Raw genomic sequence first — 14257 nt, 5'->3', positions numbered from 1 at the left:
GTGTTTCAAATACTGAAAGTTGTAGTTGGACATCTTCTTACATAACTGCGTGAATAAAGTAGTATGCTAGTACGTGTAGCATACTACACTAGTGATGAATGTCACCTGACTTAACATTACATCGGTAACAAATGTATTTATTTTAAGCCAAACAATTATATTTTTTCTAAACCACAAACATCTGTTGCCTTAACGTAAGGAAGTAAACCTAAAAATAAAGTCTTTTACTTTTGTTATAAGCTTAGTTAAAAAGAGACAGTGTGTATTTAAAACGCCGTTCCTGAGCAGCCTCAAACTTAAGCTGGAGGGGTACCTAGAGCGCCATAGTTTAGCGTCTGTACTTGATGGGTTGGAGGGGAGAATGTGTTGTTTCACACATCGAACACTCTTTATCTTTTTAACTTCTTGTTTGGAACTTCTGTAAAGCCTGCTACTTCTCAGTATACAAATGATCAGTGTTGTAACAGCAATTAACCTTGATCTGTGTCTCAAACAAGGCCAGGTTGGGTCCTTGAATTAGAGTAGTGGTTCCCAACTGGTGGGTTGCGGTCCAAAAGTTGGTCGCAGGTCCACTCTGAATGGACCACAAGTAACTCACAAACGTTTCAAGTTTGTAAAAATCATATTTTATTCTTAAGTACAGTGAATTTCCAGCACAGAGCTTTTATTTTGAAGTGTTGTTTCCTGCTTTAGAGTGAGTGACTACAGAGGCATCAAAGTAACTTGACGACATGGCCAAACACAAGTATGACACTGAATATATTAAACTGTATCGACCTTGAACTAATTACTAAGGAGAAATCTGGACCTAGTGGCAGGACCAGTTGGGACCCACTGAATTAGAGGGAATTGGGCCTGGAAAGTCCTCAAAAAGTCCCAAAGTTTGATGTTCAAGAAGGTGTGAGAACCCTGAATGTGGTCCACTGAGATGTCTTTTTGCAGAGACACCGGTTGTCTTTGCTTCCTGTATCTGACTGGTGAACATCAATAAACAGAATGTTGTTTTAGGAGGCAGAGTATATTCTTCCTGCTGCTACACGCTTACCTTGCTGTCACAATGTCTACACTGTGCCAGTTATCCATACCAATCAGAGGAGCTGCTAAAAGGATTTTCCTTCAAGGCTGAAAAACCATCCAAAGTGTTTCTGTTATAGAAAATGGATTTTTTCTTCTACAACTATTGAGTACTATAGGTCACAAAATTCACCATCCTGTAGTTTCCTTTTGAAGGACACAAGCGGCACACTGCCACACAGTGCCAAACAACAAAAAGGAGGAGACATTCATTTCATATTTATCACAGTCAAATTAAAAGAAATTGTACAAATAAGCAAAGCACCCAGCAGTGAGATGTACACATACACACAGAGATATCCACAGTATATGAGCATATAGTTTAGATTTTATCTGCGGAAGTTGCCTCAGGGCAGCTGCCTAATTCTGTGCAGCATTTGCTTCTGCACAGGACGCACTTCAGCCGGTGACACTGAGCTGCATTATGGTTCTCTCATTCAGCAGTGCCCAGGTGAGGGGGGTCACATCGCAGGCTCACTCTTACTCTGATTACACACTGTTACAAAGACATCCAATCATTATACTGATTAGACACCCTCTCAGTAAATAATCAAATGGTGCCGCAATTCATGTGGACAGCGTGTGTGTGTGTGAGTGTGTGTGTGTAATGTGGTTATTATGTGGGAGGAAGCTGAAGAGGGACACAAGGAAATCTCCTGTACAGAGATGTGCCTGTGTCTGTATGAGTCACAATCACGTTAGCTGTGTGTATCTAGAAACGTTTGATTGAACACTGCGTTAAACAAAGGAGTTTACTGACTTAATATATTGACTATTACACTGAATACTAGGATTAGGTGTCATTTACATTTCTTTTTTTAAAACTACGATTGCTTATAGGTATATAACAGCTGTATAGGAACTGTACTGTCTAAATATGATACATAAAGAAGCTGGCTCACAAGATGAAAGGTAGCAATAACAGAAGTGATAACAGAGGTGTTATGAGAAGACTCGGGCAATTAGCACGTTAGCATGAAAGCCGTGCGTAATACGCAAAGGTGCTGCTCTTAATGCAGGGAATGAGGATTTAGCTTTGCATCACCAATAAACTGCATTAGAAAGCTGTTGAACACTTAAACAGGCCAAAGCACATTTGGCAATGTTTTACAAGTCAGCAGCAATGGAGAGTCGGCCATATGGCGCCCACTAACTAGCAATAAAGCTTTATAGCAAACTGGAGGAAAGGAAAAGTAAAGACACACAAAAAGGAAAAGTCTGTGAATGTTAGAAATGGATACACATGCCAACACATGATGCACAAAGTCATGAATGCATATCAATATTTTAAAGGAAAGAATAGCATTGTCAAAGCATTGTCTAATGACACATGAATACTGTAGAAAATCACTGCATCACCATCTGGATACTGTATAATAGAGATGCTTGAGATCACATCAGTATGGTAGCCGCAAGACAATGTTTTGAATTTTTAATTGTAAAGCTGTAGAAGCAGTTACATGTCTGGTTTTACTGTGCATGTTACACTTGATTTGTGTCACCTCGAGCTGACACGAGCAGATTCAGATGTTCCTGTTTGGCTGTTTGAATCGATGTCTAAGGTTTACATAATGTTCCCCTTTAGATGGGTATACCGCCATATTATCTTTGCACCATAATCTGTTTGCATATTAAAAGCCTGGGGAGAAATTCAGATTATTCCTCTCATGGTTTAAATTTAGCACAACCCATAACACACCAAATGAAGCAGGGATGGTTTGCAATATTTGCAACCTGTCATCCAGTCTGTTTGCAAGCAGTCATCTCACTACATATATCTGCTCATGTTCTTATGTGATATATATGAGCAGGTGCTTATGTGATATATATGAGGAGGCATGTGGGTGAAAAAGCAGCATAGCAAATAGACTTAAGGCTGGCGAGGATTTCTTTTTTCGTCAAATATGGCATTATATGGTTAATGTGTATTTTTACAGAGGTTGCCAGAAAATACATTTACATGTAAAAAATATATCTCTCATCTGATTTATGTTTTTGCACATCTAACAAGATCGCTTCAAACTGAGTGTTTTAATCACAGAATTGTTGACCACGAAAGTACAAAAACTAAAAATAATAGTTCCCCTTTTATTCATTTCTGCTGTATAATGGTGTTTGCTTGTGCTTGAATGCCGTTCACTGTAGCAGCCCTGCACTAACACAGACAGTTTTATGAAGCGAATGTTGAAATGTTTAAAGAGTAAAGCATTGGCATGACAATAGAATAAAATTATCTCATTTTTAAATTCATAACGAGGTGACATATCTGTAATGCTGACTGTTTTTTTGCCATAAGATTTATTTGAATTAATATGGTACAGTTCCCAAAATAATTGATTCAGTGCATCCACCATTTGCTTGGATTTTGTTTGAATTAATTTCTAAACTGGAGTTAAAACATATTCAACGTGAGACCTTTGCTTATTGGCTTTTGCAACCTTTGTGGTAATTCTTATAATGAGAATTATTATGTCCCTCTAATATTGAATGATGCCCTCTAACAATGTTTACTTGTTGATTGAGTTTGATCACACTTGTCCATGAACTGCATAAACTGCTGAGCATTTTTATCATGATTGATTTCTTTCATTCTGCCGCTTTAGCATGTGTGGGGTTGTTTCTTCTGGGAGACAGGGTGCGGAATATTTTTAATATTATCAGACAGAGACAGAGGATATGTGTGAAAAAAACAAACTACGTCTCATCGAGCTGCAACATGTTTGCTCACAGTCACCCTGATTTGTTTTTCTGGCTTAGATTTGCAGTAAACACTATCAAAACTATCTGAAGTGGTACAATGGGCTGCAAAAGCTGCACTTTTTATTCCTTTAACAGTTAATTTGATTTTGGTAAAAATCAAAATAAGTACCAATGCTCACCAGGGAAGCATTTTAACCAGCACTGCTGCGCCTTGATCAGCGTCCCATGGGTGGAAGGAAAACAAAGACAGCGGACAGACTCAGCTGATGGTGGAAAAATCAAGAGAGAAAGAAGTTCTTTAATTCAGACACTGAGAGATGCCCAACCAAAATTTAGAGCCCAGCCGTTCAGCTTGTATTTTCATAAGTAACTAGGTGAGAAGAGGATGGCAGGACTGTGACATTTTTGTTCATCCCATCTGTTGTCATACTACACATATTAGTAAAGGCACCTCAGGCTATTTTTCTCTGAACCAGTCCTTTCACATTATTTGTAAAACAATTAATTCTACAGCAGCACAGCCACCACATGGTTCATCCTGAGTGACTAACCTCTTTCTTTCTCTCTTTGTTGTCTCCCTCTCCTTCTTGCAGAACCGTGACAGAATGGTCGACTGTATGAGCAAAGTCATGCTGCACACGGTCGTCTCTTGCTGGCAACCATTCCTGGGACTGGCCCTCGTGGCTGTCTTTGTGGGCTCCACCCTGGGATGTCCCTCGCGCTGCGAGTGTTCAGCGCAGACCAAGGCAGTTGTCTGTCACCGCAAGCGCATGCCCAGCATCCCGGACGGCATCCCGACCGAGACCAGGATCCTGGACCTGAGTAAGAACAAGCTGACAATGATCAACCCTGATGACTTTTTTGCCTTTCCGGGGCTTGAGGAACTTGACCTCAGTGGAAATATTATCAGTTACGTTGAGCCGGGAGCTTTTAACGCCCTGTTTACCATGCACTCGCTCAGTCTCAAAAGCAATCGTATCAAGCTCATTCCCCTGGGCGTCTTCACAGGCTTAACAAATCTTACTCGACTGGATATAAGTGACAACAAGATTGTCATCCTGCTGGATTACATGTTCCAGGACTTACACAATCTAAAGTTTTTGGAAGTGGGTGACAATGATTTGGTTTACATTTCTCACCGTGCATTCAGTGGACTTTCAAGCCTGGAGATGTTAACCTTAGAAAGGTGCAACCTTACAGTTGTGCCCACTGAGGCCCTTTCCCACCTGCATAACCTGGTCAGCCTCCATCTACGATACCTCAGCATCAGCACTTTGCATCCTTACTCATTCAAAAAGCTGTTCCGGCTGCGGCATTTAGAAATTGATAATTGGCCCTCACTAGATCATGTGCCAGCCAATACCCTGCATGGCCTCAACCTGACCACTCTGTTCATAACCAATACCAACTTGTCCTCCTTCCCTTACCAAGCCCTGAAGCATCTGCCCTACCTGACACACCTCAACCTGTCCTTCAACCGTATTAGGCACATTGAGGGGGGGATGCTGGTGGAACTGGTTCGGCTTCAGGAGCTCCATCTGGTTGGAGCTCAGCTTACCGCTATTGAACCGTACGCTTTCCAGGGTTTGCGAGGGCTCAAAGTCCTCAATGTTTCTCACAACCGGCTGGATACACTGGAGAAGGGTGTTTTTCAGTCTCCTGAGGCTTTGGAGGTTCTTCTGATCGACAACAACCCCTTGGTGTGCGACTGTCGTCTCATGTGGATCCTACAGAAAAGGCATTCAATATTTTTTGGGGAATCGCAGCCGGAGTGCAGCACACCTGAGGGTATTCGTGGCAGGCCTTTCAAGGAATTTAAGGAGACTCTCCTGTCTTACTACGTCACGTGTACAAAGCCAAAAATCCGTGAGAATAAAACACAAACGATCACTGTTGATGAGGGCCAGCAGGTAATGTTGCGCTGCAGTGCTGAAGGGACGCCAAGGCCCATTGTGTCCTGGTTGTCCCCACGTCGACGAGTTCTGACAAGTAGGAGCCACGGTAGAGTTACTGTCCACAACAACGGTTCACTGGAGATCAAGTCAGCAGAGGTGCAAGACAGCGGAGTGTACCTTTGCCTTGCCTCCAACAGTGCTGGGAATGACACCCTGATGACATCATTGGCGGTGAAAAGTCTGGGATCACTGTATGCTAACAGGACCCAGTCTTACACAGATCCCAGCAACACCACTGCCAACGGGACGTCCGGTGCGACCCTCGGTTTGGACCTAAAGACTATTTTAGTGTCAACTGCTATGGGTTGTTTCACATTTCTGGGAGTGGTCTTGTTTTGTTTCCTGCTCCTTTTCGTTTGGAGCAGAGGGAAAGGAAAACATAAAAACAACATAGATGTTGAATATGTTCCTCGGTCAAAGTCTAACGGCACTAACGTTGACTCGGCAGAAGGACAAGCTGGTCCTCGTCGTTTTAACATGAAAATGATGTGACTTCTTTTATAGATCCGAGACTCTGGATTGTGGATTTGTCCAAAGTACAATGTATTTTTTTGAATATCAGACCACTGAACTTCCCACTGCTGCAGGGAGAGCGGTAGTGGAAAAGTTTGGGGTATCATAACAAGATGAGCAGTACCTTAAATCACTGGATCTTGACATAATGCTTGGATACTGTGTTTCAAATACCGAAAGTTGTAGTAGGACATCCTCTTACATAATTGCCAGCGGGCAACTTCTTCAACGAGGATGAGGAGTGAAAACTGTCGTCGCTATGGGGACCTGAAGGGAATAGGTGTCATTTATCAGCTTTTTGAAATTTATATGCCCAAAAAAAGAACGCTTCAGTTTTGGGTTGGATCTACAGACTTGGCTGAACCATGTACAGTACAAATTTGTATCTAAGCTATTAACCTACTTTGTTTAGTCTTGCGCCATGCTTATTCACTGAACAAATCAATGAAACAGACCATAATTTCCTATGTTCAATACTTTGCATATGTGTACCTAATGCTTCATTATGTACATGTATGTACATATTCATTCAAAAAACTATTCATAGCAATATTCATGGGATGCATTAGCCAAAATTGTTATACCCCATATGTTCAGCAACAACATCCTTCAGACTTTTGAAGTTTCCATGGATTCAGGAAGGGCTTCTATGGGTGATTATCTGTCCCTGCTCCCCCAATTGACTCCTAGATATAAATAAATATATATTATTTATCAATGAAAAAAAAAGAAGAAAAAAGATTTTATTTATGAAAAATGTTGAGCATTTTACAAAAATGAGTCCTCAAACACTATTCAGGATCTAACATAACACTTGGATCATCATAAAGATGGCCCAGTATTGATCGAAGTACCGACATGAACCACCCTTTTGTCCTATTTTTGTCTCTTTTTATTACTTTAACTGTACCTTTGCTGGTTGGCAAAATACATGTGTCAATTTTACTACAGTGACATTTGCATAATTTTCCCCAGTAGGAAATTTGGACTTTGTTGTGGTAGTTCCTCATTTTGTTGTTGAATCATTTAGATTGTGAAAACTTCAAAGTAAAAGTAAAAAAAAAATGTATGTGAAATAAATGAAGATGTATTTGTACCAATGAGTCCGACTGAATGACTAATACATAACGAAAGCTTCTTCTCTTCAGCTTCACTGATGGACATCACAGTCTTCCTCTAAATGTGTTGAGTAAATAACAAATACTGGTTGAAATGTGGCAGCATGTTGGTGCAGTGGTCAGCATTGTTGCCTCACAGCAAGATGGTTCCTGATTTGAACCCGGGGTGGGGGATTCAGTGTGGGTTTTCTCCAGGTACTCCAGCTTCCTCCCACAGTCCAAAGACATGCAGGTTAATTGGTGACTCTAAATTGTCTGTAGCTGTGAATGTGAGTGTGAGTGGTTGTCTGTCTCTATGTGTCAGCCCTGTGATAGTCTGGCAACCTGCCCAGGGTGTACCCTGCGTCTCGCCTAATGTCAGCTGGGATGGCTCCAGCCCCCCTGCGAACCCTTACAGGATAAGTAGTTACAGAAAATGAATGAATGACTTTTAGTTTCACATGGGACACAAACTTTAGTCTCCTGGTTCAACATACTACATTCAGAGCATCAGTAAAGCACTAAACCCTTGGAGTGCTGAGCAGAGAATGAAGTCATGCTGCCTCTGTGTGTGGCATAATCCGAGCTTCACGGTTGTGTGTTATGGTGGACAGTCCGGCAGCGCATGCATGTTGGTGCATGTGAGCCCCTGTGTGTGTCTCCAGTCGCTAGCTAATTGGCGCCGCTCTGCACTGCACTCATGCCGTGGTTATCGCTGATACTAGGATAGTGTCATCACGGAAGCGTAGCACCAGTTCCCCCCAGGTTAACACTGTTCGTTTTGTCAACACTGTTGCCATTATTAGCACTGTTCACAATGTTAGCATCATTAGCTGCTAGCCACCAGCCCGGCCACCTCCATTTTAAGAACCATGTGCAGATAACCTCATAGATATACTCTAAATGCTGTGTAGAGCTCTTGAAACCACAGTATATAAACTGCTCTGCTTCAGCTCCTGATTATCAGATTATGATCTTAAGATATTGTGTTAACACATATATTAAGAGGTACTTGCTAAATGTAGTGGTGATACACAGTAATTTCTTTCTGCTGACATTAACAACTAAATCCACTCGTATGACACATCAGAAATGACTGGCTTCTTTTTCCCCAAAATTTTTTTCAAGGCGTGCATCTTTTGTGCTGTCCCTCATTTGTGCAGTCTCATTAAGAGAGTATCTTTGGTTTCCGAGCCCGCAGTCCCCTGGGCTGCTTCAGAAAATCAGAGCACCAAATGCTACATCTCCTCCAAAAATACAAAAGAAACAAGGTTAACTTTGTAGGTCAGCGTTGCCCACGTCCAGAGCGTTCATTTAGTCAAATTACATGAAAAATGTTTTCCTTGCTGAACCTGGGAGAAAGAGTTTGCATTCCTTGTACAAATGAGGCCCCTAAAGTAGAATCTCCTTTCTTTCTTCTTGTATAATGAGGTCTTTGGTTGCACTAATACATAGGGTGCATTATATGTCCCACGCAGCTCGAAAAGAAATATTCTGCATTGTATATAATCTGTACTTTTTCTTCATAAGAGTTCAAAATTGCAGCCTTTCATCTTAAATAAAGGGAGAGAGTTATAGAATTGACATCTATCTCTTTAGGAAAACACAGTGATTGTGTTTGCATGCACACTTTCCAAACATAAGTAATCATTTTCCAGTAATTGTTACATCGACACATTCCCATGGTAACCCAGATATGTTTCAAAAGAAATCTGACAGCTGTAATAGACCAACATTATTCCGGGTGCTGAGGTGTGTGCAAACAGCGTTAGATTTTTTTGTAAGTTGTGTTTCCATGGTGATATTCTGAATAATCATTTTGTGTTATGCAGACCTCTTTACACTAATTGACTGTATTTTGATTGGACTGCAGCATTTGGATTGCATGTGAAAAGCTGTTAGTGCTGCGTGGCTGTTTGTCCCCCTCTTATCAGTTATTGACTGATCTGACCACTCTTTATTTTCAGACTAATTAGTGAGGATAATTTTGCAAAACAGATGGGAGTCTCTTTCAGCCTAAAATGACTAATGCAGTTTCTACTGAAATAGAACAATTCTTGGCTCAAGCTGCACAGAAAAAAGACTTAAAAGACTGACATATCACTATCAATCAATGAAATCCATCATTAATACTTCAGTCATTATCATTGAAAATGACATCAAGTGTCTGAAAGGTCAGACACAAAACTTTACTTTAATAACCTCTGTTCACTGCAAACCGATTCTTTTTTTGGTTCTCATTTCTCTCCTTTTCAGCCGTCTGCCTTCAGAGAAAGCACCCATTGTTACTCAAGTGACTGCAAAAGGACAAACAGAGGTGCTCGAAGCATCTTGTTATTCAAGAATGAAGAACATTGTGTGTCTCTGTAGTTCAAATTATAGTATAAATCAGTGCATCTTAACCTAATTACGAGAATAAATGTTGACATTGTACATTTCTGCAAACCACAGATATGTTGTAAGTTGCTATGCAGCAGATATGTTGACACTATATAATTCTTTACATTTCAAAAACACTGTGGTTAATGTGTGATAATGTTTAGGCACAGAAACCACTTGGGGATGGTTCGGGAAAGATCATGTTTTGGCAAGAAGGGATATACACAGAGTCTCTCCCTATGTTGCCCAACGACAACATAGTTGTGTGGGGAGACAGAGGCAAGGCACTGGCCGGCACAGGTTAGTCCCCAGCCACCTCCCACTTGCTGTCCTGAGCCATATTAGAAGAGAAAAGAAGAAAGAAGAGGGGGGGGGGGGGAGATGGGAACGCGAGGTCTCCACGGTGCCACTTGTCATGACAGACCACAGCCTAATTCGCTAAGGATATTCACCAAAAAAAGGGGGGGCTAAGCGTACTACAAAGGAACTGCCAGTTATGTCAGGTAAGCGTACGACACAGGAACTGTTAGTTATGTTCCAAAGAAAATTTTATAGTGTTTTTGCTAAAGAATTTTAATGTGGAAGTCATATTTACAGAGTAAGTGATATACTGGTCATGTTTTATTGTAAATTTGAAGTATTTGATATTTTGAACTATTTGTCCCAGTTGGGCCCGAGTGAGCTTTAAAGTTGTAAAAAAGGTAAGAAAATGGAAATGGTGAGGATCAGTTCAGCTTCATGTCCTGCACCATTTCCGTGCACATCCACCCGTCCTCTAAAGACTTCTAACGGAAGAGTGCAACATGCATCATAAAGTAAAGTAACCCTAACCCAATACCCAGTTAGGTGCCACAATCATGGCTGGAAATGCTGCAGATGTCTCGCTAAGAAACAACTGGTTTTGTCAGTCAGGAACAGTGGTCTGCAGCCTGGCAGCTGTATCCAGCATCTCCTCCACATCCCACTGACAAACTCAGCCCATATATATGTCATCTGAGCTACGTCTCTTTAGAAACGTCGATGATATGAATGAAATGTACAAAATGAAGCTTTATTTTTGCGTTAGTTCATGCAGGACATGGAAGTCATACCCCCCAGCTGTTATCGGCTGATTGGATCATTGTTGCTACTCAGTAGCACACCAATCACAGCCCATTCCCACACATGGCTGTCCATTTAACTAATGCCTCCTTCTCACTGATCCCTGCTACGTCTGCTGGCAACGCTCTACCTCCACCACCCCAGCCTTCACCTTTCTAATTCAGAGTCCTAACATGGCTCTCAGGTCAAAATGGTGTTAAATGTCTTGCTTGGGTCCACTCTTGTATACCTTAGGGTTTTTCTGCATTGGGCTCCCTGTTTCACACGAGAGTCTGGCTGCAGACCTCCAGCGTGAGGTCGCTTCCACTACAGGCTCCTCTCTCAGGCCGCCTCCAGTGTCAGGACGCTCAGGACATGAAGTGCACTCAAGAATCTTAAAAGCAAGATGGCGTAGACACTTTCAGAGGAAGCAGCTTTGTCGCTGAATTATAATCAATTATATTATAATTTGTTTCTTAAATGTACATGCATGTGTATGTAATTTCTTAGATATACATGTTGATGTTTTTGTTTGCCTATTCTTTATTATGTGGCATTTAACATGGGTGTAAGTCCGCCAGCAACATTACTGCATAAAGTCAACTGTCAAAATGGGTTATAAACTCCGTCCATGTAGCTGTAGCTAAGTTCATAGAAAAACGTAACGCTTGTCAACTGGACAGTTGGAGCCTCTCTTCCAGTCAAAAAACAAAAACACCTCTCATATATAATTTACCGTTGAATAGTTTAACGTTAATTTATTGCAAAGATCTGAACTTAATGTGGAAAATATATTCCATGACAAAGGAAGCTCATGCATCTGCTTACACTGTGAACCTGCAGCTCCTTTGAAAAGAAGTTACATGAAACCATCAATGGACATAGCAGCATAAATAATATTTTTCCATAGCCTCAACATCTCATGTATAACATTTATTTAAGTTAAATACATTATTGTGTCTACTATTACATTAAATGATTCCACCATTGTCTTTTATATCATATACTTTACACCTGAAGATCTTTAGAAGACATAGACGTCAATCAGATTTTCAGCCATACTTAAATTTAAAAATGTCAGCATGTGTGAAGAAGAGGAATAGTTCAAACTGTGTTCATTTTCTTAAAATGCACTAACTTACCTGTGTTCTTCATGGTATAATGAAAATAAATCATTAGGTGCATGATTTAAAAAAACAAATATGAAAATACAGAAAATGACAAATTTTCATTCTGTTTATTCTGCCTTTTATTGAACATTAGTCTTCAATGTCACATTCAGTGTATGCCAAGTACCCTCGTTTGTCAGCAATCTCCTCACAAATGATCTACATGTCTTCCATTTTGTAGAACTTGAACTTAAATGGCTGCAGGATTGCGTCTTTCTCCATGTCATCAACCATGGAACTTTCATCTTCAACCCTGAGTCTGTCATACTGCTGCACAGCCTCCGCCAGTTCCTCTTCTCCCACTGTGATCACACTGGGCGACTCCACCTTGTCTGAAAACAAGTGCTGGTTTGTTTCAACCCACTCTGCTGCGTCTTTACATTCATAAATTACCCTGGCCCCAACTTTGGAGAAGACAGAGAGAGAAAAAAGGTAGTCTTCCTATCGCAAAACTACTGTACAATCAGTGCCATAAACTCTATTATCCACGTAAAAATAACAGCACGTAGAAAGTAGCAAAAGGACACTTCAAAAGGAGCTTTTTGTCAGAATAATCTGAGTATAAAACAGGGAAATATACTGACACTTCCACTGACAAGCTGTGCAGTGTTCCACTTTATGCCCTGCACTTGTTTGAATAATTGAGTGATGCATCTACATAACACAGAAAAAAGTAATGTTAGGTTCATAGTATATATTTCAATTAGTAAAAGTATAAACCGAGTGAATGATAGCAAAACATTTAATGTTCATTTAGACAACAAATAAGCTGAGCGTCGTAGTCAACCGCTAGCCACTGTTAGCTTAACATATGTAACATTCATGCGTAGAGCAGCTGGTAAAACTGCAAACATATGCAACCTGTGCATTTGTTTTTTGGGATATATAAATTGTCATTGTCACTTACTGTCACGGTGGTAGTCAACTGGCAAAATTTGGGCACAGCAGCAGTCAAATAGCAAAAGTCCTTCACTTGTAAGCAACTGACGAAAATGCCGGAGTCCTTTTGGAGACGCACAAAAAGTTTGTTATTTCCGGGCCTGATGCTGGAGGCGGCCTGAGAGAGGAGGCTGCACCGGAAGCGGTCTCATGCTGGAGGTCTGCAGCCAGACCCCTCTCCCCTGTTTTGGCATAGCATGCTGGGAGCACCTCAAGAGCAGAGCCCTCAGCGCCAAACTAACCCTAACTGTAGTTCCATTTGTCACAGTAAAGATCTATGATGAGAGTGTTCCTGACTGGATGTAACGTATCCGGGGTTTGCAGAAACATACAATGCTAACATTATCTTCTGGCAACTGAGCTGATCCCAAACTTCTTTTCCTCACACATAAGCTGGTTGACCAACTGATTAAATGACAGATCACAGTGATGTTTGTGTTGTGGTAAGTCTTCAAAGCAGTGAGTCAAATACTTCCTAGTTTGGGAACTAAAGTGGTAAAAGAGCAAACAAAAGACATCACTATCTCATTCCATAGCACACACAGTATTTCTTCAGCAGCTGTAATAGTAAAAGATTTAGTAATAGTAGTCTTGTGAATACTCAGAGAAGCTTCCTTCAAAAGATTGGTGCAGAAATGAGTCCTAAAGTGTGAATGAGTTAGCATGCTGCCTCACTGACTCATCTCAAAGTCAATGGGTTTTTTGTAATAGGTTTTGGTCTGTGGTTAACACAAGAATAAGAGACTTTCACGCTTTGTTCTACAACATAAAATACATCAGTAAACATCCCACTTGTGAATTTTGAAGCTTTGCGTTGCTAGCAAGTGGCTAAATGACAACACAGAACGCCATCAGGCCGAACACGGCTCTACAGTCTTGTTGTGATGGCAACATTGAAGTCATGCAATCGTAGTGTGGTTCATTTATAGCTTAATGTTAGCTTTTTACTTAGGCTTAAAAAAATTTAAAAGTGGTGTTCATATGTGAAAATTATCTTGCTGACCAAAATGTATAAGTATCTTAAATGTATGTTTGCCACAGACCTTATTTTCTACAATAATCCAAAAGCCAATGCAAAAATCTCTTTGGCTTTTTGTCGAAGGAACCAGGGTGATGCTAACTTCCATGTCAGCCTACAAAAACAGTGTCATCTCTGCAGCACTCTGTACTCCTAAAGAATCGTTTAAGATGCTGTCGAGATACAAAACAAACAAAGCCCCCCCCCACCCCCCCCCCCACCCCCACACACACACACCACACCAAATCATTTGAACATGGTAGATTGACTTTGAATGAATGCATGAATGAATAAGCTGTGTTTCATAAAGAGCCATGGATGAGGAGGGCTTAT

At 40.9% G+C, this 14257-nt stretch overlaps 1 protein-coding gene across 1 annotated transcript in view; it reads left to right on the top strand.

Annotated features, from left to right (window-relative positions):
* Nucleotides 1-7337, top strand: part of lingo2 (leucine rich repeat and Ig domain containing 2) — a 311558-nt gene extending 304221 nt beyond the window's left edge. Inside the window, exon 5 of the mRNA XM_033633693.2 lies at nucleotides 4368-7337. Within this exon, the coding sequence (XP_033489584.1) occupies nucleotides 4380-6221 (1842 nt within the window). The 5' untranslated portion in view covers nucleotides 4368-4379 and the 3' untranslated portion in view covers nucleotides 6222-7337. The remainder of the gene's footprint in view (nucleotides 1-4367) is intronic.
* Nucleotides 7338-14257: the final 6920 nt, after the last annotated feature.

This window comes from Epinephelus lanceolatus, chromosome 7, assembly GCF_041903045.1.
Source record: "Epinephelus lanceolatus isolate andai-2023 chromosome 7, ASM4190304v1, whole genome shotgun sequence".
NCBI classification, from domain to species: domain Eukaryota; kingdom Metazoa; phylum Chordata; class Actinopteri; order Perciformes; family Serranidae; genus Epinephelus; species Epinephelus lanceolatus.
This window is presented reverse-complemented; position numbering and strand designations above follow the sequence as displayed.